Source organism: Anolis sagrei, chromosome X, assembly GCF_037176765.1.
Source record: "Anolis sagrei isolate rAnoSag1 chromosome X, rAnoSag1.mat, whole genome shotgun sequence".
Taxonomy (NCBI): domain Eukaryota; kingdom Metazoa; phylum Chordata; class Lepidosauria; order Squamata; family Dactyloidae; genus Anolis; species Anolis sagrei.
The window spans coordinates 6,117,110-6,141,183 of record NC_090034.1 but is presented as its reverse complement, the minus strand read 5'-3'; the positions used below and the strand labels follow the sequence as shown (position 1 = coordinate 6,141,183).

Here is a 24,074-nt window from a genome sequence, read left to right as displayed (position 1 = left end):
CATATTACTTGAGAACACAGAAATGCTGGACCACTCTCACAACCACCGTGCCAGACTACACAGAAAAGCTATTGAAATCCACAAGCATTTGGACAATTTCAACAGAAACGAGGAAATCATGAAAATGAACAAAATCTGGCTACCAGTATTTTAAAAAATCTAAAATCGGAACAGTAAAGAAATAAGCAACACTCAAAAACAGGGGAATTCCAGACAAGAAACAACAATCAGGGTCAGCTAATCACCTCCCAACAAAGGATTCCCCCAGGCAGGAAGCAGCCAAGCCTTGAAGCTGCAAGGCTTTGCAGTGCTAATCAAGGTGGCCAATGGCAACATTCACACTTGCCTCAACAGACAAGAGTTCTTTCTCTCACCCTGGACATCATTGCACAATATATAAACCCCACTTGCCTAGTTTCCAGCAGACTTCACAACCTTTGAGGATGCCTGCCATAGATGTGGACAAAACATCAGGAGAGAATGATTTTAGAATATGACCATACTGCCTGGAAAAGTCAAAGCAAGCCAGTTAGGATTATTATTGTATTGTCGAAGGCTTTCATGGCCGGAATCAAGGAACATGAAACGCACTGCAAACTACTCCAACCAGAGAAGTCAGCCATAGCAGAGCACCTGATGAACCAACCTGGGCACAGCATATTATTTGAGAACACAGAAGTGCTGGACCACTCTCACAACCACCATGTCAGACTACACAGAGAAGCCATTGAAATCCACAAGTATGTGGACAATTTCAACAGAAAGGAAGAGACCATGAAAATGAACAAAATCTGGCTACCAGTATTAAAAAACTCAAAAATTACAACAGCAAAACAACAGAGAGGAAACAAACAGGCACATAAAATCACTCTCAACAAAAGATTCCCCCCAGGCGCTTCCAAGCCATTGAATGCTAATCAAGGTGATCAGCTGAAACATTCACACCTAGCCCCAGCAGACAAAAGTTCTTTGTCTCACCCTGGTCATTCCACAGATATATAAACCCGTTTTTCCTACTTTCAACAGACCTCACTACCTCTGAGGATGCTTGCCATAGATGCAGGCGAAACGTCAGGAGAAACATTGCCTCCAGAACATAGCCATATAGCCTGGAAAAACCTACAACAACCCATTATTATTATTATTATTATTATTATTATTATTATTATTAACCACCCTGAGTCCCAGTGGGACTATAATTCGAATATAAATACAATAACAAGCTTAGAAGTAATTCAAATAGAAATACAATAAAAAAAGCTTAAAAGTAAACATACAATAATTCAAATATAAATACAAAAAAGAGCTTAAAAGTAAACATTGAATCCCAACCAAAGTGGGTTTATGGAAACATTCTGGACATGAAAGCGTTTGACAACATATTAAAGTTTCTAGGAGGGAGGAGAGCAGTAGAAACCCGGGTCCAGGTTCTTTTTCTTACTGTCTCAAGTAGGCTGATACATTGTTTAATTGGGTAGTCGAAATGTTGTTGCAACTGCTGAGTGCTAGGAATCTAGTTTCCCATGGCACTTCCCTTTTGGGAGACCGTGTTTATCGCAAGTGACTCAATCTGGAGTAAAAGAAAATGCAGTTTTTCTCTTCCATGTAGAACCCTTTGGCATAGGAATGCTGGCATTCCCTCGTAGGACTTTTTGGGCTATCTTGCATTGTCTTCATCTAGACTCCTGCATCCAGCCATAGGCAGCCTTTGCAAAGGAAAGTGAAGATTTGAGACACTCCAGTTTTCTTCTGTCTGAATCAGCATTTCTCAACCTGGGGGTCGGGACGCCTGGGGGGGTCGTGAAGGGGTGTCAGAGGGGTCACCAAACACCATCAGAGAAAACAGTATTTTCTGTTGGTCATGGGAGTTCTGTGTGTGAAGTTGGGCCCAATTCTATTGTTGGTGGGGTTCAGAATGCTCTTTGATTGTAGGTGAGCTCTAAACCCCAGCAATGACAACTCCCAAATGTCAAAGTCTATGTTCCCCAAACTCCACCAGTCTTCACATTTGGGCATATTGAGTATTCGTGCCAAATTTGGTCCAAATCCATTATTGTTTAAGTCAGCAGTGCTCTCTGGATATAGGTGAACTACAACTCCAAAATTCAAGGCCAATGCCCACCAAATCTGTCCAGTATTTTTTGTTGTTCATGGGAGTTCTGTATGACAAGTTTGGCTCAATTCCATTGTTGGTGGAGTTCAGAATGCTCTTTGATTGTAAGTGAACTATAAATCTCCCAAATGACAAAATCAATCCCCTCTTCCAACCCCACCAGCATTCAGATTTGGGCATATTGGGTATTTGTGACAAATTTGGTCCAGTGAATGAACATACATCTTGCATATCAGATATTACCATTCATAACAGAAGCAGCATTACAGTTATGAAGTAGCAACGAAAATAATTTTATGGTTGGGGGTCACCACAACATGAGGAACTGTATGAAGGGGTCGTGGCGTTAGGAAGGTTGAGAAACACTGGTCTGGATCATCACGGTTCTTGTTGTGTCTTGATATTCACAACTAGACCCATTCTCCCAGTTTTGTTTGCTTTTTTGTTTGAAGGCACCAGTTCAGAGAGCAAAAGTTCTCTTGCAAGCCTTGTTTACAAATGGCCAGCAGAAAGAAATGACCCACTTCTTGAGTCAGCACGAGTGGGTTGAATAGATGAGGGCCGGGACTGAATGGTTCCTGGTTGTGTGTCTACAAGTTGTTGTGGATTTGTGGTGACACTGATGAGAACCTGTCACAGGTTAGAGTTAGAGTTAGGGTGGGGCTGAGAGTGCATGACTCATTCAGGGTCATCAAGTAGACTTTCATGACCAAGCAAGGATTCAAACCCTGGTCCTCTAAAGTCATAGAATCCTAGAGTTGGAAGAGACCTCATAGGCCATCCAGTCCAACCCCATTCTGCCAAGAAGCAGGAATATTGCATTCAAATCACCCCTGACAGATGACCACCCAGCCTCTGTTTAAAAGCTTCCAAAGAAGGAGCCTCCACCACACTCCGTGGCAGAGAGTTCCACTGCTGAATGGCTCATATTCCAACTCTAAATCCACTGCAACATGCTGGAACCTATCTTTTAAAGCCTAAGTATAGAACAAGGAGCATTGGGTAGTTCCACTTTCTTCAGACATCAAAATGTCTTGGCTTTGAACTAGCCTTGCATGTGAAATGGATTTAGTAACCCCCTCCTCCCAATTCCTTGGTTTTCTAGCTATTTGTTCCAAAGGCATAAACTATGTCCCTCCCACAGTATGTTGACCTTCATGCTCAGCTTTGAAAAGTAGTCTTTGGACTGTAGTTCCCAGCATTCTCCAATTACCGTATTTTATTTATCGTGTCATCAGCAACCATTGTTTTACAATTCTAACAGAGCAAAACAAACACAGAGATTAAAAAGAAAAAGAAAAAAAAGAAAAAAACCACACAGATTTTGTAAATTTGGTATTTGGTTAGATGTCCTTTGACCAGTATCTGGCCACTTGGAGTGCCTCTGGGGTTGCCGCAAGAAGGTCCTCCATCGTGCATGTGGCAGGGCTTAGGGTGCATTGCAGCAGGTGGTCAGTGGTTTGTTCTTCTCCGCACTCGCATGCCGAGGATTCCACCCTGTAGCCCCATTTCTTAAGATTGGCTCTGCATCTCATGGTGCCAGAGCGCAATCTGTTCAGCGCCTTCCAAGTCGCCCAGTCTTCTGAGTGCCCAGGGGGGAGTCTCTCATCTGGTATCACCCATGAATTGAGGTGCTGGGTTTGGGCCAATTACCGTGAACATTGAACATTAAAGTAGGTAGTTCTTTACACAGTGCAGAGTTAAACTAGACATGCTGGCTTCTGAAAGTCATAAATCCAAAAGAGTAACTTCTCAGAGCTCTGTTTTCATGCTGTTCTGCCTACACCATTGTGTGTCATCCACACAAGTGTAGCTTTTATGTCCCAAACTATAGTTACCGGTGTTCATGTTGAGTTGTGCCAACGTTGTCAGACATAAAGATGGCAAAGGAGGCATTGCGTGGGCATTGGAGGGATTTCTTTCATCACGATGCTCAGCCTTCACTTTTCTCCTCCTGGCAGTGTGCACAAGTTCATTGGATAGATTTTGGTGCATTCCCTGTTGGTGGCATTTAAAGGGTGCCAGTTGATTTCTCAAGACGTGTGTCATTGTGTGAATATAGGGGCTTGGCATATGCGGGATACACAACTGCAGTGGTCTTTTGATCAGAGTGCTTTGCCTGTTTCTTCAGCTGTGATGCTCTTGGCAGGCAGACTGCAGGTGAAGGGCCAAGGAAAACGCTCAATGTGCCTTGTACCTTTCCGGCTGGTCCCTGTGCCATTCTGCACCCCCAGATGTGCTTTTCTCTCCAGGTCATAGTTATTTGATGGTGGGTTTTGATTTACTTATTAATCCTCCCACATCTTAATGACTCCTCTTTGGTCTGAAAGAGCCTCTGCTTTAAGTAAGCATTCATATATTTTTTTCTGTTTTATTGCTTGGCATGTATTTCTTCCAGCTCGTGCCATGAGTGCCATCTTGTGGCACGTCTCCTCATTGTGATTTTTCCACCTCTATCAGCCTGCCACGGCTCTACTGGCATACCATTAATAGAAAGGACATTTTGGGGTGTTGTATCAACGTGAAAATCCTCCACCAACATAACCTTGTTGGGCTAGGCTTTTCTTCAAGGAACTTAAATGCTTGCAAAGGATTTTGAGCTTTTTTTCTGTATATTCAGCTCACACTGTTCTTGCCAGGTTCCTTAGGGAATACACTAAGGATTTTCAGTTTCAGCCAACTGGTTTGCAGAATATGTCGGAAAGGTGGTATAATGGTATAAAGTGTGAAGTATCTTTGCATTATTAATATTTTAAGTATGTGCATTGCTAACACGTAGCTAAGAAACCTCCCTCTCTCTTCCATCGCTCTTCCTTCCACAGTGTTCCCAACTCGTGCCCGGCCAGTCCCCGCGGTGCTGGCTCCTCAGGATACCGTTTTACCCACAACGTTACCTCGGACCTGCAGCTGGCGGCTGAATATGCAGCAAAGGCTACGTCGGAGCAGCAGGCAGATGCGTCAGGTGGAGACAGCCCAAAGGTGTGTTCCAAGAAGCTAGACTCTTCTGTCTACCTATTTCCAACCACTGTGGTTTTTTAGTCCATTTTCTTCATGAGCTCAAGGCAGGTCCACAGATCTCCACTTCCTAAATTGTTATACCCACAGCAAGAAAGAGTGACTTGTGCATGATACCCCCTTTCTTGTTTGAATACCCTGTAGACCAGGGCTTCTCAACCTGTTGGTCCCCAGATATTTTGGACTTCAACTCCCAGAAATCCTAACAACTGGTAAACTGGTTGGGATTTCTGGGAGATGTAGGCCAAAACACCTGGGGACCCACAGGCTGAGAACCACTGACCTAAGGTGTCCCCAAAGCAAGCCTGTCACAGGTTTTCTTGGCAAGATATGTGTGGGAGGGTACCTTCCTCTGAGGCTGAGAGAGTGACTTGCTTGGGTTTCTGCTGGGCGGTTAGTCTTATTAAGAAAAGAAAATCCCCATGAATGCAGAGCAGAGTAACTTATTATAAGCAGCGTCACACAGCACCAGTAGCCCAAAGTGAAAAAAGGACAAAAACACACAGACCAATGTTATATCTTCTACAGGAGGCTTTTTTTGTAGTAAAATAATATGTTTGCACTATTTACAAGAACAAGGTTTCTATAATACAAATAAAGTTCTTTATACTTCCTTCTTAACTTCAAGGTTTCTTTCTTATGCAGATAAACATCTTTGCTCTCACAGAGCCTCTTCTCACACCAAACTTACATAGTAACTTTACACACAGTAACTTTACACACAGCAGGCTTCACACACTGAAGCTTCACACACAATGACCTTCAATCTGTGGCTTCCTCTCACTGAAGCTTTTCACACTGAGGCCTCTCTCACACAGGCTTCTCTCACACTGAGACCTTTCCCCCCACTGAGGCAAACTAACACTGAGGCCTTCTCATACTGAGACCTTCCTCCCACTGAGGCCTCTCTCACACAGGCTTCTCTCACACTGAGACCTTTCCCCCACTGAGGCAAACTAACACTGAGGCCTTCTCATACTGAGACCTTCCTCCCACTGAGGCCTCTCTCACCCAGGCTTCTCTCATACTGAGACCTTTCCCCCACTGAGGCAAACTTAACACTGAGGCCTTATCATACTGAGGCCTACTAACACACTGAGACCTTCCTCCCACTGAGGCCTCTCTCACACAGGCTTCTCTCACACTGAGACCTTTCCCCCACTGAGACAAACTACCACTGAGGCCTTCTCATAATGAGTCCTACTAACACACTGAGGCCTTTCTTCCACAGGGACCTCACACAGACTGAGGACTTTCTCCCACTGAGGCCTACCTCACACTGAGGGCTCTCTCACTGAGGTCCACTAACACTGAGGGCTTCTAAGCTACAGGCACACATGCTTTTATAGAACTACAGCTTTTGCTGAGACATTGCACCCATTTAACCCTTTCTGTGCTTAACTCACATTTTTGTAATTAAAAATACCTAGTTAATTTTAATACCTCTTGACCAAACATGGAGTCCCTGGTTGTGCAATGGGTTAAATCCTTGTGCTGGCAGGACTGCTGACCGAAAGGTCAGCGGTTCAAATCCAGGGAGCAGAGTAAGGCCAATAGCAAGGTTCCATGGGAATCAAAGTTCAAAACATTTGGTGAGTCAACACTCCAGACTACGTGGAGGGAACCACTAAAATTATTCTTTGCAGACAAATATTAACTTAATGCAGTGGTCTGAGCATTATAACTCTATAGAGCAGATTTTGGATTCCTGCTTGGTCTTTTATATATATACTAGCTGTCCCTTGCCACGAGTTGCTGTGGCCCAGTCTAGTGATCTGGAAAATAAAGTAATGAGAATGTGTTGGTTTCTAATATATGTAATTTCTTTCTGCTTGTGGGTAAACAGTATTTGATTACGTTTTCTTGCCCTGGTGAAGGGAGTAGGACTGGATGGCCTTAAGTATTTTCTGTTGGTCTTGGGAGTTCTGTGTGGGAAGTTTGCCCCAATTCAGTCGTTGGTGGAGTTCAGAATGCTCTTTGATTGTAGGTGAACTATAAATCACAGCAACTACTATTCCCAATTGTCAAGGTCTATTTCCCCCAAACTCCATGTATGTTCATATTTGGGCATATGGAATATTCGTGCCAAGTTTGGTCCAGATCCATGATTGTTTGAGTCCACAGTGCTCTCTGGATGTAGGTGAACTACAATTCCCAAACTCAAGGTCGATGCCCATCAAACCCTTCTAGTGTTTTCTGTTGGTCATGGGAGTTCTGTGTGCCAAGATTGGTTCAATTCCATCATTGGTGGAGTTCATAATGTTCTTTGATTGTAGGTGAACTATAAATCCCAGCAACTACAACTCTAAAATGACAAACTCAATTTTTTTTGTGTGAAAGACATACATTGGGTTGTTAGGTGTACGCTGTCCAAATTTGGTGTCAATTCCCCCAGTGGTTTTTGAGTTATGTTAATCCCACAAACGAACATTACGCATACACATATATATTCATTCATTCATTCATTCATTCCAGACGGGAGCTCACTCTGCTCCCCGGATTCAAACCGCCGACTTTTATGAGTTGTACAAAAATACTTGACCCAGTCTCACATCATGTCCAGGGGCCACCAAAGCCTCTAGGCAATCCAAAAACCAGCCACGAAAACAATGGTGTACTGCATTGCCCCATTGCTGGCAGTACTTATGTGATGGCAAATGTTATTTTGATTTTTAGCCTTTATTTTTTAAAAGGAAAAAAAAAGAATCAAACAGGGCCAGCTAACACCTCCCAACAAAGGATTCCCCCGGCCACAACCATCCAGGCTTTGAATCTGCAAATGCTAATCAAGGTAGCCAATTGCAACATTCACACTTGCCTCCAACAGACAAGAGTTCTTTCTCCCACCATGGACATAATTCCACAGATATATCAACCTCACTTGCCTAGTTTCCAACAGACCTCGCAACCTCTGCGGATACCTGCCATAGAGGTGGGTGAAACGTCAGGAGAGAATGCTTCTGGAACATGGCCAGACAGCCTGGAAAACTCACAGCAACCTAGTGATTCAGTCCATGAAAGCCTTCGACAACACATTTAAAAAGACTAGTTCCACCAAAACTCTTTGCGCTTGTGTTCAGGGAGAAGAATTGGCCCAAGAAGCACAGAGAGAAATGGGGAATTTCCATGTTGGGGAGAACAGTTTTGGGATTTTTGTTTGCTTGCTTGTTTCTTGGTGTTACCTTGAAAGGCATCTGGATAGTTGGCGCCTACCTTGTTAGAAAAGCTGCAACCTAAATCATTAATGAACTGTGAAGCTGCTAAAAACTCCCCTGTGTGTCTGTGTTTGTGTTGTCTGTCTGCAGGACGAATCCAAGCCGCCATATTCCTATGCCCAGCTAATTGTTCAAGCTATCTCGTCAGCCCAGGACAAGCAATTAACACTAAGTGGGATCTATGCCCACATCACCAAGCATTATCCTTATTACCGGACAGCTGATAAAGGCTGGCAGGTAAGGCTCGCACGGGAAGCTCTGCAAGAACGCGGCTCTCGTTCGTTTGCTGGCTTTGGGATAACCCTCTTTTTCCTTCGCTCCCTGCAGAATTCCATTCGGCACAACCTCTCCTTGAACCGTTATTTTATTAAAGTCCCACGTTCTCAGGAGGAGCCGGGAAAGGGCTCTTTTTGGCGCATCGATCCTCCCTCAGAAGGCAAACTGGTGGAACAGGCATTCCGAAAACGGAGACAGAGGGGGGTATCCTGCTTCCGAACCCCTTTTGGGCCTCTTTCCTCCCGGTAAGTTTGGTTGGAGAGCAGGACAAGAGCCATCTCCTGCTCCACTGTAGGAGGAAGCCACCCTTCTCTCTGTCCCACCATTGTCACAGCTACAAGGGACAGGGTCTTCTTGATGGCTGCTCCCAGACTCTGGAACTTGCTTCCAAGGGTGCCTTGACACTGTAGAATCAATGCACTGTATATACTCGAAGATAAGAGGAGTTTTTCAGCCCTCTTTTTGAGCTGAAAAAGCCTCCCTTGGCTTATAATGGGGTCAAGGCCGGACAGCGGAGCCTGGAGACCATTGCTTTCAATATATGACATATTTTTGTCTCCTCTTCCCCTCCCTTGACAGTGTGTTTCCTTTTCCAGTCAAAAGGGAGGGAAGGAGAGAAAGGAGATATTTTTCATGTCCGCCTTGTTTGTATGGGTCTCTTCCAAACCCACCCAATTTCCTGGATTTTTTGTGTGTGTATCTAAATGTATTAACTTTATATGTGAATTTTTGTTCCCTTGGAAGTCTTCCTCTCCTATGTTTGCAGGACTTTGCAAATCCTATATATTATTATTATTATTATTTATTTTGAGCTTTTATAACCCGATCTTCTCGACCTCCGAAGAGGGTCTCAGGCCGGCTAACAGCATAGGATTAAAATACAATAAGATAAACCACAGTAAACATCATAATACAATAGTACAAAAATAAATTAAAATTCAATTATACAACTTACAAAAGGTCAGTTTGTCAGAATAAATCATAAATTCATCGTCATCCACCCATGTGGTCAGCAGTTATTGACTCAGTCATCATTCTGCAAATGCAATATTCCAAAGCCATATTTTTACCAGCTTTCTAAAAGTGAGGAGGGAAGGGGCAGATCTAATCTCCATTGGGAGGGAGTTCCAGAGCCGAGGGGCCACCACCGAGAAGGCCCTGTCCCTCGTCCCCACCAATCGCGATTGCGAAAGAAGAGGGACCGAGAGCAGGGCCCCTCCAGAAGATCTTAATAACCTTGATGGTTCATAGGGGAGAATATATATACATATAGATATCTAGAGATTTCCATGTACCTCTATATCTGTCTATATACATTATTTTCCATGTACCTCTATACTTGTATGTATACATTATTTTTATTTGAATTTTCCCCTCACATGTTTGCAAGTCTCTGCAAATCTTATATAGATACAAATATCAATAAATATATAAAGGTACTTATATATCTGTGTGTGTATATGTGTGTGTGTGTATGTAAAATAATTTTATCTATGTTTGCAATTTTTTGCAAATCCTATATAGATATCATTATATATAGAGAGATATCTAAATATATCTGAATATAGATATATAGGGCTTGCAAATATTGCACAAGGGCAATGCACATGTAGCGAGAGAGAATTGGCAAACGTTTCAGGAGGCAATGCATATGTGAAATTAGTATATATAATTATATATCTGTATCTAGCTCTGCATTGTTTAGATAGGCATTGAATGTTTGCCTGTTACTCTGTTGGATGCTGGCCTGAGTCCCCATAAGATAAGGCAGGATACAAATGTATAATTATAATAATAATAATAATTATTATTATTATTATTACTATTACTAGCCATCCCCTGCCACGCGTTGCTGTGGCCCACATGGGGGTTCTGTGTGGGAGATTTCGCCCAATTCTATCGTCGGTGGGGTTCAGAATGCTCTGTGATTGTAGGTGAACTATAAATCCCAGCAACTACAACTCCCTAATGTCAAGATTCTATTTTCCCCAAACTCCACCAGTGTTCACATTTGGGCATATAGAGTATTCGTGTTCCGTTTGGTCCAGATCCATCATTGTTTGAATCCACAGTGATCTCTGGATGTAGGTGAACTACAACTCCAAAACCAAAGCACACTGCCCACCAAACCCTTCCAGTATTTTCTGTTGGTCATGGGAGAACTGTGTGCCATGTTTGGTTCAATTCCATCATTGGTGTAGTTAAGAATGCTCTTTGATTGTGGGTGAACTATAAATCCCAGCTACTACAACTCCCAAATGACAAAATCAAATTTTTTTTGAGTGAAGGACATACATTGGTTTGTTAGGTGTCTTGTGTCCAAATTTGGTGTCCAGTGGTTTTTGAGTTTGTTAATCCCACAAACGAATATTACATTTATATATATATAGATTATAATTATTATAATTACAATTATTATAATTATTATTAAAAAGTTATTGTTGATACCATATTGTTTTTGTTGACCCTCCTTTTCCACTTACAATGCCAGTTTATCGCATAGTAAATATTCAAAAACATTTAACCTCCTGATACCTCAGTTAATGTAATTTTATTGGTATCTATTTTTATTTCTGAAATTTACAGTAGCAGCTGCATTTCCAACCCCCGACTTAAGACTCGAGTCAATACGTTTTCCCAGTTTCCTCGGCTTAAATTCGGGTCGGCTTATACTCGAGTATATACAGTTTGATATGCTATAACTCAGTTCTGTGCAATTCTGGGAATTGTCATTTTCCAAAGAGTCCTGTATGTCACCAAACTCTGCACATCATGCTGGCATCCAAATGTTGTCATCTTTGGTAAGCTAACGGTGACTTTCCCCTTGGACCGTGCCTTCCAGGAGTGCCCCTGCGTCCCCCACTCATCCTGGCTTGCTGTCTCCTCACACAAGTGGCCTCCAGACCCCAGAGTGCCTGTCGAGGGAGGGCTCACCCATTCCACATGATCACGACTTTGGTTCAAAGCTAGCCTCCGTTCCAGAGTATCGGTATTCACAAAGTGCACCTGGTAAGTAATTCCTTTGCATGAGAGAATTGTTGCGGTTGGAAAACGTCCTGGTTGAACCTGGAATTCCATTCTACTTTTTTTTATTTATCGTGTCAGGGGCAACCGGACGATTGTATTATATTTCTAACACAACAAAAACAAGCAAACAGACACAAAACAAAATTTGCAAGCTTGGTAGTTGATTAAATGTCCTTTGACCAGTGTCTGGCCACTGGGAGTGCCTCTGATGTTACTATAAGAAGGTCCTCCCTTGTGCATGTGGCAGGGCTCAGGTTGCATTTCAGCAGGTGGTCAGTGGTTTGCTCCTCTCCGCACTCGCATGTCGTGGACTCCACTTTGTGGCCCCATTTCTTGAGGTTGGCTCTGCATCTCGTGGTGCCAGAGCGCAGTCTGTTCAGCGCCTTCCAAGTTGCCCAGTTTTCTGTGTGCCCAGGGGGGAGTCTCTCATTGGGTATCAGCCATTGGTTGAGGTTCTGGGTTTGAGCCTGCCACTTTTGAACTCTCGCTTGCTGAGGTGTTCTAGCGAGTGTCTCTGTAGATCTTAGAAAACTATGTCTGGATTTAAGTAGTTGACGTGCTGGCTGATATCTCTCTTTTTGAAAAGCTTGAATTCAGAGCTGCTTGGATTAGGATCTTCTCCTCTGACCAATTTCCTCCCATTTCCTCTTCCTTTCCCCCAGGCTCGCCTGTAAGTGCCCAGCCAGTAATCATGGCAGTCCCTTCTCGGCCCTCAGCCCTCATGGCCAAGCCAGTGGCCTACATGCCAGCCTCCATTGTGACCTCCCAGCAGCCTTCGGGCCATGCCATTCATGTGGTCCAGCAAGCCCCGACGGTCACCATGGTCCGGGTCGTGACCTCCTCTGCAAACTCTGCAAATGGATATATCCTGACCAACCAGGGCCCAGCAAGTGGCAGCCATGAAGCCGCCACAGGGACAGTCCTGGACTTGGCTGGTGAGCCTCGAGGTAATTAACTTGATCCAGCAGGGAAATGTGAATCATGTTTGTGGGTCTGTTCTAGCAATATCATGTGACTTTATTTATTTATTTACGACATTTATATGCCGCCCTTCTCACCCCAAAGGGGACTCAGAGCAGCTTACAAGTAAAAAGTAAATACAATATATTATATTATTATCATAGCACAATATTAATATTATATATTATATTACATTGTACTATAACATTATACTGTAATATTATTAGTAATATTACATTTAATATATAATATATAATTATAATATATGATTATCATTATTAGTAATAGTATATTGTACTAGCCGTCCACTGCCACGCGCTGCTGTGGCCCACATGAGGGTTCTGTGTGGGACGTTTGGCCCAATTCTATCGTTGGTGGGGTTCAGAATGCTCTGTGATTGTAGGTGAACTATAAATCCCAGCAACTACAACTCCCAGATGTCAAGATTGTATTTTCCCCAAACTCCACCAGTGTTCACATTTGGGGATATTGAGTATTCGTGTAGAGTGTGGCCCTGATTCATCATTGTTTGAATCCACATTGCTCTCTGGATGTAGGCAAACTACAACTCTAAAACTCAAGGTCAATGCCCACCAAACCCTTTTAGCATTTTCTGTTGGTCATGGGAGTCCTGTGTGCCAAGTTTGGTTGAATTCCATCGTTGGTGGAGTTCAGAATGCTCTTTGATTATTGGTGAACTATAAATCCCAGCAACTACAACTCCCAAATGACAAAATCATTTTTTTTTAGTGATGGTCACTCCTTGTGTTGTGAAACGTTTCTTGCCAAATTTGGTGTGATTTCGTTCATTGGTTCTTTTGTTTTTAAGGTACTCATTATGCACAGAGCATATATATATATATATATATATATATATATATATATATATATATAACACATTATAATATTATCAATATTATATGTATATACAATATATTATATTACATTACATTACATTATATCTATATAAATAAAAATGTAATGTTCGTTTGTGGTATTCACAGAACTCAAAAACCACTGGGGCAATTGGCACCAAATTTGGACTCGATACACCTAACAACCCAATGTATATCCTTCACTCAAAAAACACTGAAAAACAGAGAAAAACACTTAAAAAGCCCCCAAAGGCTAAATGACGAAAAGCTAAATGACAATACAGAAAAAAGGGAAGAAAGAGGGAGGGAAGGGGAGAAAAGAAAGAAAAGAAAGTGGGAGGGAAATAAAGAAGGAAGGAAAGAGAGAAGGAAGCATGGAAGCAAAGAGAGAAGGAAGGAAGGAAGGAAGGAAGGAAGGAAGGAGGCAGAGAAGGAAGAAAGGAGAGAAAGGGAGGGAAAGAAAAAGGGGGAAGGAAAGAGAGAAGGAAGAAAGGAGAGAAGGAAAGAAAAAAGGGAAAGAAGGAAGGAAAGAGGGAGCGAAGGAAGGGGGGAATGTAGAGAAAGGGAGGGAAGGAAAGAAGGAAAGAGAGAAGGAAGAATAGGGAGACAGCAGAAGAGAAAGAAAAGGAGGGGAAGGAAGGAAAGAGAGAAGGAAGGAAGAAGAGAAGGAAAGATGGGAAGGAAGGAAGGAAGGAAGGAAGGAAGGAAGGAAGGAAGGAGGGAACGAAGGAGGGAACGAAGGAGGGAACGAAGGAGGGAACGAAGGAGAGAAAGAGGGAAGGTTGGCCACAGCAAAGCATGGTGGGTACAGCTAGATATATTATAAGCACAGTGCAGGAGACGAGATGGAACTGCCTTCCTGGACCCTCTCTTCACTCTGATCTCAGAGCTGCGGTTGGTGCGGGGGGCTCCCAACAGATGCTCCAAAACGTCATAAAATAGGAGCTTTTTGTGTTTCTTCATTCGGTAGGCTGTTAGGTGCACTCAGATACCTACCTTGCTCTTAGAAAAGTGACCACTTAGTAAAGAAGGAATCAAGCTTATACCTTTGGAACTAAGTAGTTTATTTTAGTAATCGTTTTCTTGGCTCTCTGCCCACATTTTCAGCTGTGCATTTGAGGAAGCCCCAAAAGCTCTGGTAACATATAATAGAGATTTTTTTGAGGTGTTGTCGAAGGCTTTCATGGCCGGAATCACTGGGTTGCTGTGAGTTTTCCGGGCTGCCTGGCCATGTTCCAGAAGCATTCTCTCCTGATGCTTCACCCACATCTATGGCAGGCATCCTCAGAGGTTGTGAAGTCTGTTGGAAGCTAGGAAAATGGGGTTGATATATCTGTGCAATGTCCAAGATGGGAGAAAGAACTCTTGTCTGCTTGAGGCAAGTGTGAATGTTGCAAAAAATCACCTTGATTATCATTGAATATCCTTGCCACTTCAAGGCTTGGCTGCTTCCTGCCTGGAGGAATTCTTTGTTAGGAGATGATTAGCTGGCCCTGATTGTTTCATTTCTGGAATTCCCGTTTTTTGAGTGTTTTTCTTGGTTTACTGTCCTGATTTTAGGGTATTTTTAAATACTGGCAACCAAATTTTGTTCATTTTCATGGTGATTAATTGCAACATTCACACTTGCCTCCAGCTAACACCTCCCAACAAAGGATTCCCTAATCCACAACCATCCAGGCTTTGAATCTGCAAGGCTATTAAATGCTAATCAAGTTGGCCAATTGCACCATTCACACTTGCCTCCAACAGACAAGAGTTCTTTCTCCCAACCTGGACATTATTCCACAGATATATAAACCACTTTTCTAGTTTCCAACAGACCTCGCAACCTCTAAGGATGCCATTAGCCACAGATGCTGGTGAAATGTCAGGAGAGAATGCTTCTAGAACATGCCATACAGTCCTAAAAAGTTACAACTTATTATTATTATTATTATTATTATTATTATTATTATTATTATGCCTGCCGTAGATGTGGGTGAAATGTCAGGAGAGAATACTGCTGGAGCATGGCCAGACAGCCAGGAAAACTCACAGTAACCCAGGTTTTTATTTGCTTGGAATCCTCTTCCCTCCCCCCAAAATGGGGAAATTATTAAGTGTTTTTCTTTCTGAAAATTAGGGAGGAGGGAAACATTTAAGCAAGTGGGATGCCACCACAGAGAAGGCCCTCTCCCACATCAATATCAGTGAAATTTAGCTCCACAATATATACCCAGTCTATCCACAGAAACATAGTAACATTGGATTTCCTCCCTTCCCAATGTTGGCAAGGGAGGAAAGGCATAGCCAGCATTGCTCCTAAGGGTGACAATGCGCTCTCTTTCTGCAGGAATTGAAGATAAGCCCACCATTGCGTTTGCTGCAATCCCCACTGGCAGCCGGGTGATCCAGACCGTGGCCAGCCAGATGTCTCAGGGCGTCCCAGGACAAACGGTCACCATCCTCCAGCAAGCCACCCCGGTGGCCATCGGTCAACACCAGCTCCCCGTCCGAGCCGTGACGCAAAACGGAAAGCACGCTGTCCCCACCAACAGCATCACCAGCGGCACCTACGGTAGGTAGATTGGTCTATTCATGCGTGGAACCGTACATCCACTGGAAATGCAGAGTTTCCTTCTATGCTGCTGATTCCCACCCCCCCCCCCCCCCCTTATATATAGTATTAAATCCAGGGCTGTGGAAGGCCAATGACTCCCAACTACAGTGATCCTCACCAGTGTTTTCAGTGGGCCAGAAGCTACCACCACTTTGCTTCAATTTGTGAAGGGGTTTGTTTTGATCCAGGCATTGGGGGATCCTGATTTTTGGATGGTTTTGAATCAGTTAGTCATGCTTTTAGGTGAAAAATCACCTATGAAAAATCAATTTTCAAAAAAGGAGAGGTTGAGGGCACACTATAGAGTCCCAAAGGACACCTAAAATATAGGTTGGAATTGCCCCCATATGAAAGTCTTCACTTGGGTGGTGGGCAGGATGGGGTTTGTGGAGGACATTGGCAGGGCTGTTGCACATGTTTAGGGTGCTCACAATAACTTGCAATGTCATTGGAGGGAGGGCCATTGGTGTTTGTTTGTTTGTTTGTTTGTTTACAGTATTTATATTCTGCCCTTCTCACCCCGCAGGGGACTCAGGATAGATTACAATGTGCATATACATGGCAAACATTAAATGCCTTAGACACACAACATATATAGACAGACACACAGAGGCTATTTAACATTCCAGCTTTTTCATGAGGGTATTCTGGCCACCGGGGGAGCTGTTGCTTCACCGTCCATTTGTGACACTGATAAAGTACTTCCTCATTACTTACTTACTTAGGCGATCCCTCATAGTCTGAGTAGGATTGTCCTTCAAGATCAATGTCCTGGCAGTGGGTCTGTAGGTGACTGTGGAGCCCTATTCTTGACCCGCATGTTCTCCCGCAGTGAGGGCATTGGTTTCCAGGTGGAAGGCGGTCCCGGTCGGGGTTGGCTTGACGCACCTTCCTCATGGCACGTTTCTCTCTTTCACCCTCCATTCGTGCCTCAAATTCTACAGCACTGCTGGTCACAACTGACCTCCAGCTGGAGCTCTCAAGGGCCAGGGCTTCCCAGTTCTCAGTGTCTATGCCACAGTTTTTAAGGTTAGCTTTGAGCCCATATTTCAATCTCTTTTCCTGCCCACCAACATTCCGTTTTCCGTTCTTGAGTTCGGAGTAGAGCAACTGCTTTGGGAGACGGTGGTCAGGCATCCGGAAAACGTGGCCAGTCCAGCGGAGTTGATGGCGGAGGACCATCGCTTCAATGCTGGTGGTCTTTGCTTCTTCCAGCATGCTGATATTTGTCCGCTTGTCTTCCCAAGAGATTTGCAGGATTTTCTAGAGGCAACGCTGATGGAATCGTTCCAGGAGTTGCATGTGACGTCTGTAGATAGTCCACGTCTCGCAGGCATATAGCAGGATTGGGAGGACAATAGCTTTATAAACAAGCACCTTGGCCTCCCTACAGATGTCCTCAAACACTCACCTACTTGACAGATGCAACTGTCTTTCGGGCTGCAAAGGTCGACAGCAAGCTACACAAATTGGTCAAGTAGAGAGTGTTTGACAAATTTGTGTAGCTTCCTGTCGACCTTTGCAGCTCGAAAGACAGTTGCATCTGGAGAACAAGCCCTATGAGGAGCGGCTTAAGGAGCTGGGCATGCTTAGCCTGAAGAAGAGAAGGCTGAGAGGAGATATGATAGCCATGTATAAATATGTGAGAGGAAGCCACAGGGAGGAGGGAGCAAGCTTGTTTTCTGCTTCCTTGGAGACTAGGACGCGGAACAATGGCTTCAAACTACAAGAGAGGATATTCCATCTGAACACGAGGAAGACCTTCCTGACTGTGAGAGCCGTTCAGCAGTGGAACTCTCTGCCCCGGAGTGTGGTGGAGGCTCCTTCTTTGGAAGCTTTTAAACAGAGGCTGGATGGCCATCTGTCAGGAGTGATATGAATGCAACATTCTTGCTTCTTGGCAGGGGGTTGGACTGGATGGCCAATGAGGTCTCTTCCAACTCTTTGATTCTATAATTCTAAGTAGGAAATTTAGGTACCGCTTATGTGGGGAGGCTAATTTACGATGCCATAAAAATCTCCAGCAAGCATGCAAAGAATGAGGAAGTACTTCATCAATGTCACAAATGGACAGTGAAGTGACAGCTCCCCCAGTGGCCAGAATACCCTCAGGAAAAAGCTGGGATGTTAAATAGCCTCTGTGTCTGTCTATATATGTTGTGTGTCTATGGCATTGAATGTTTGCCATGTATATGTACATTGTAATCCGCCCCGAGTCCCCCGAGGGGTGAGAAGGGCGGAATATAAAGTACTGTAAATAAGTAAATATCCCTCCATTCTCCTCTCTGTTTCTTTCTCCAGCCCTCACCAATCCCCTGCAACAAATTCTTACAGCAAAAAGTACAGCTGCTTCCAAAGTTCTTTTGAAAATCAAATTTATCAATAACAATACAAAGTTTGTAAGTCTTTTTACAAGTCTCTTAATCTGATTTTTTTCTTTACTTTTAATAATTGTTTTCCTTACTACGTTTAGCCACTGAATGTGTTCCCTTTAGGTCCTCATCATTGTTTACCTTCATATATTGACCTTACTTGAAGAATTGTCCACTTTACAAAACTTACTATTTTGGATTTCTACTACCACCTGAAGAAGACTGCATATAGTCAAAACCAGTTGTGGTTGACAAACTGTGGATTTTGAAAAAGGACTGAAAAACTGTGGACAAACTTTAGCAAAATATGGTCTACAAACTGATATATTTAACTGTAGCAATCAGCGGTGTACCTACATTAAGAAGCTCTGGATTAAGAGACTTGTAAAAAGACTTACAAACTTTGTATTGTTATTGATAAATTTGATTTTCAAAAAAACTTTGAAAACAGCTGTACATTTTGCTGTAAGAATTTGTTGTTTATACCACATAAGAAAAATAATTTTTGGTTTAGAGAATTTATTTATTTATTTATTTGGGGTTCTTCTACCCCGCCCTTCTCACCCCAAAGGGGACTCAGGGCGGCTTACAAAGGCAAAGGCACGATTCGATTCCTGCATCATAAAACAATCATACACAAAATTACATCAATTCTCAATTAATAACAGTTCATGCATTATAACCATAAAATCAATAAAAACCTATACAAACCCAATTTCCCTCTTACATAGTCAGCATTCGCTAACTCATAGATCTAGTTTTATGTTCCACTTCATCAATCCTGTTGGTCTTACTCGCTGATTGTCTAATTTAATTGCCAGAGTGCCCAAAGGCCTGGTCCCATAACCACGTCTTCACCCTCCTCCTAAAGGCGAGGAGGGATGATGATGCCCTGATTTCCCCCAGGAGTGAGTTCCACAGGTGAGGGGCCACCACTGAGAAAGCCCTGCTCCTCGTCCCCACCAGCCTCACTTGTGACAGTGGTGGGGTCGAGAGCAGGGCCTCCCCGGATGATCTCAGACTCCGAGGTGGGACGTAGAGGGAGATACGTTCGGACAGATACACTGGACCGGAACCGTATAGGGTTTTGTAGGTCAAAACCAGCACTTTGAATTGTGCTCGGAACTGAATCGGCAGCCAGTGGAGCTGGCACAGCAGGGGGGTGGTATGCTCCCTGTATGTCGCTCCGGTGAGCAGTCTGGCCGCCGCTCGCTGGACAAGTTGAAGTTGCCGAACAGTCTTCAAGGGCAACCCCACGTAGAGAGCGTTGCAGTAGTCTATTCGGGATGTAACAAGAGCGTGGACCACCGTGGCCAGATCAGACTTCCCAAGGTACGACCACCGTGGCCAAGGTACTACGCAATTCCAAGGTACTTCCCAAGGTACTACGCAATTCCATGTGTAGTATATTTTGTACTAGATGCCATATATTGAATGTTATAGCAATTAAGCAAAGACATAATATACATTATTGCTATTATATAACTGTTTTACTTTTGGTCTTAGGGACCTTTTGTCTTTTACACAACATATACAGACAGACACACAGAGGCTATTTAACATTCCAGCTTTTTCATGAGGGTATTCTGGCCACCAGGGGAGCTGTCGCTTCACTGTCCATTTGTGACACTGATGAAGTACTTCCTCATTCTTTGCATGCTTGCTGGAGACTTTTATAGTGTCGTGAATTAGCCTCGCCACATAAATGGTACCTAAATTTCCTACTTGACAGATGCAACTGTCTTTCGGGCTGCAAAGGTCGACAGCAAGCTACACAAATTGGTCGGAAGCTCACTCCATTCTCCTCTCCGTTTCTTTCTCCAGCCCTCACCAATCCCTTGCAGCTCCTTGCGGCCCAGGCCAGCTCCTCCACTCCAGTGGTCGTCAACCAAGCAAGAGAAGCTGGGACAAAAGACACGGAGGAGGTTTCCAATGAGCCGGAGGTCAAGCGGCCTCGGATGGAGGAGTCCAAGGCAGGAGGAGCGGCTCTGCTGCAAACCGGCGGCGTCATCACCTCCGCCACCCCACAAGGACAGGCCGCTGGCGAATGAGGAACCCAGAGGTTCGGAAATGCAGCGGCAGTGGCTTTGGTGGAGATAATTTTTTTTTTTTGTAAAAGAAAAAAAGAAAAAAACCAAGAGATATGACTGTAACATCTTTTTTTTTCCCAGCAAGATGTTTCTACCAACGCAAAGGAAAAGCTCCCTTCGAAGCATGTTTTTAAAGCAAACAGGTCAGCGGTTTTTCGGATCCCGAGGTGCCAAACAAATACGCAAATAAATAAGCCCCCCACTTCCACCCCCCACTGACCTGTGGTCTGAAAAATCCTCTTTTTGCTTTTCACTTTGGAGATTATTTTTCTCTCCTTTTTAGATTTAAAAAAAACAAATAATAATAATTAATAATTAATAATAAAGACAATTTGATTGTATGACTGCTGGGATTTCCCACCCAACACCCCCCCCCCTTCCTTTTCTTTCTTCCCCTCCAAAGCATGGTAGTTTTGTGAGAGCATATTAAAAACACAGGACAGAAGCATGTATTCGAGTGGGGTGGGGAGGGCAGGAGGCAGCGGTGGGGCGTTCAGTCTCCAAAGACGACTCCTTTCTTTCTCTCTTTCTCAAATTTCTCTCCCTCTCATGCATGGAAATGCTACTTTTGGGCTCCCAGAATTTCCCATCTACTTGGATGTGAGATTTGGGATTCGTAGTCCAAAACAGGAACACTTCCATACTCTGCAATGAGAGAACTTTACATCCTTTCATCTCACGACTCCAAACCCTCAAAAACGGATGGATCCTCTCTTTTCTGAACATTTCTTTGGGAACCAGATTTTCCCATATGCACACAATTGCTGGTAAAGTTATTGATCGTTTTCTAATTTCCTCCCCCTTTAAAAAACCAGGCCAGTTTCCCCATTCCTTGGTATCACAGTTGTTCTATTTCCGGGACTCGATATTGCCAAAGTGAGTTGACCTGAGAACATAGCAATCATTTTTGGCTCATAACAGAATGACCCCATAAACATATTATATTTTTGTGTCAGGAGCGAAACTGCAAGTCGCTTCTGGTGTGAGAGAATGGGCTGTCTACAAGGTCATTGCCCAGGGGACGCCCAGATGTTTTGATGTTTTGTTTTACCATCCTGTGGGAGGCTTCTCTCATGCCCCTGCATGGGGAGCTAGAGCTGACAGAGGGAGCTCATCTCGCTCCCAGATTCGAACCGCCGATCTTTTGGTCAGCAGTCCTGCCAGCACAAGGATTTAACCCATTGTGCCACTGGGGGCTCCTAACCACATGACTGATACCCATGGGTTCATTTTTTTTTCATGTCAGGAGCAACTTGAGAAAGAATGACCCCATAAACATATTTTATTTTTGTGTCAAGAGCGACTTGAGAAACTGCAAGTCACTTCTGGTGTGAGAGAATTGGCTGTCTGCAAGGACGTTGCCCAGGGGACGCCCAGATGTTTTACCATCCTGTGAGAGACTTCTCTCGTGTCCCTGCATGGGGAGCAAGATCTGACAGACGGAGCTCACCACACTCCCCAGATTCGAACCGCCGACCTTTTGGTCAGCAGTCCTGCCGGCACAAGGGTTGAACCCATTACGTCACTGGGGGCTCCTAACCACATGACTGATACCCATGAGCTCATTTTTTTGTGTCAGGGCAACTTGAGAAACTGCAAGTCGCTTCTGGTGTGAGAGAATTGGTGTCCCTGCATGGGGAGCTAGATCTGACAGACGGAACTCACCTCGCTCCCCAGATTCGAACCGCCGACCTTTTGGACAGCAGTCCTGCCGGCACAAGGGTTGAACCCATTACGTCACTGGGGACTCCTAACCATATGACCGTCTGCAAGGACGTTGCCCAGGAGACACCCAGATGTTTTGATTTTTACCATCCTGTGGGAGGCTTCTCTCATGCCCCTGCATGGGGAGCTAGAGCTGACAGATGGGAGCTCATCTCACTCCCAGATTTGAACTGCCGACCTTTTGGTCAGCAGTCCTGCCGGCACAAGGGTTGAACCCATTACGTCACTGGGAACTCCTAACCACATGACCATCTGCAAGGACGTTGCCCAGGAGACACCCAGATGTTTTGATTTTTACCATCCTGTGGGAGGCTTCTCTCGTGTCCCTGCATGGGGAGCTAGATCTGACAGACGGAGCTCACCTCGCTCCCCAGATTTGAACCGCCGACCTTTTGGTCAACAGTCCTGCCGGCACAAGGGTTGAACCTATTACGTCACTGGGGACTCCTAACCACATGACTGTCTGCAAGGACGTTGCCCAGGGGACACCCAGATGTTTTGATGTTTTACCATCCCGTGGGAGGTTTCTCTCATGCCCCTTCATGGGGAGCTAGAGCTGACAGACGGAGCTCACCTTGCTCCCCAGATTTGAACCGCCGACCTTTTGGTCAGCAGTCCTGCCGGCACAAGGGTTGAACCCATTACGTCACTGGGGACTCCTAACCACATGACCATCTGCCAGGACGTTGCCCAGGAGACACCCAGATGTTTTGATGTTTTACCATCCTGTGGGAGGCTTCTCTCGTGTCCCTGCATGGGGAGCTAGAGCTGACAGACGGAGCTCACCTCGCTCCCAGATTTGAACCGCCGACTTTTCGGTCAGCAGTCCTGCGGCACAACAGTAGAACCCGTTGCGCCACCGGGTGCTCCTAACCACATGACTGATACCCATGGGTTCATTTACTTCTTTCTGAACGAAATAATTCCCTTTCTCGGCATGTCCTAGGTCCTCCAGCGTGACCCTATGATATGCTCCTGCCAGTTTATTCAATAGGTGGTTTTGCATATCCACGAGAAGTTCCCGAAGCATATTGAGGATTGTATTGTCATTTCTAGTTGAGAGTGTTAAATTAACACGGTGCACGAAAGGTTTAGTTTCATTGTCAGTCCACAAATCTTTTGACATATATGGGGATTTGTGGAGCAGCTCACACCATCTTCAGTGTCATTCCGGTTCATTGAGCAACACCACATACAAGAGAAAGAGAGAGAAATGGGATATATAGAATCTGTTTTTAACACAGTGCCAGTTTTCAAGGCTGGTCCTGACACCGAAAGAGCCAATGTTGTGTGTGTGGCTAAGATGTTGGGCTCAGCCTAACGAGAGGGGTTCAGATGTCCTGTCTATCCATGGCGCTCACGGGGGGACCTTGGACCAGTCACTGTCTCTTTTAACCTACCTCACAGGGTTGTTGTGAGGATAAAGTTGCGGGGAGGGGCGGGGGGAGAACTCTGTATGCCACCGTGCCCTCCTTGGAGGAGGGCAGAATAAAAACGAAATAAAAGAATAGCCTTGCCGTAGTTTGAGGTATCAGGGTGTATGATCCTTCCCAATGAATCCCATGATAATAGTTGTTTATTTATTTGTCATGTCAGGACAACCAGTCAAATTATATTACATTTCTAACAGAACAAAGCAAACAAACAGACAAAATACAAAATGTGTGAGTTTGGTAGTTGATTAAATGTCCTTTGACCAGTATCTGGCCACTTGGAGTGCTTCTGGTGTTGCAGTAAGAAGGTCCTCCCTTGTGCATCATGTGGCTGGGCTCAGGTTGCTTTGCAGCAGGTGGTCAGTGGTTTG

At 44.3% G+C, this 24,074-nt stretch overlaps 1 protein-coding gene across 1 annotated transcript in view; it reads left to right on the top strand.

Annotated features, from left to right (window-relative positions):
• LOC132782174 (forkhead box protein K1) overlaps window positions 1–23,791 on the top strand; it is a 124,830-nt gene extending 101,039 nt beyond the window's left edge. The window contains exons 3-9 of the mRNA XM_060786899.2: window positions 4,936–5,092; window positions 8,434–8,580; window positions 8,671–8,864; window positions 11,462–11,628; window positions 12,309–12,593; window positions 15,817–16,041; window positions 20,280–23,791. Coding sequence (XP_060642882.2) covers window positions 4,936–5,092; window positions 8,434–8,580; window positions 8,671–8,864; window positions 11,462–11,628; window positions 12,309–12,593; window positions 15,817–16,041; window positions 20,280–20,506 — 1,402 coding nt within the window. The 3' untranslated portion in view covers window positions 20,507–23,791. The remainder of the gene's footprint in view (window positions 1–4,935; window positions 5,093–8,433; window positions 8,581–8,670; window positions 8,865–11,461; window positions 11,629–12,308; window positions 12,594–15,816; window positions 16,042–20,279) is intronic.
• The last annotated feature ends 283 nt before the right edge of the window (window positions 23,792–24,074 follow it).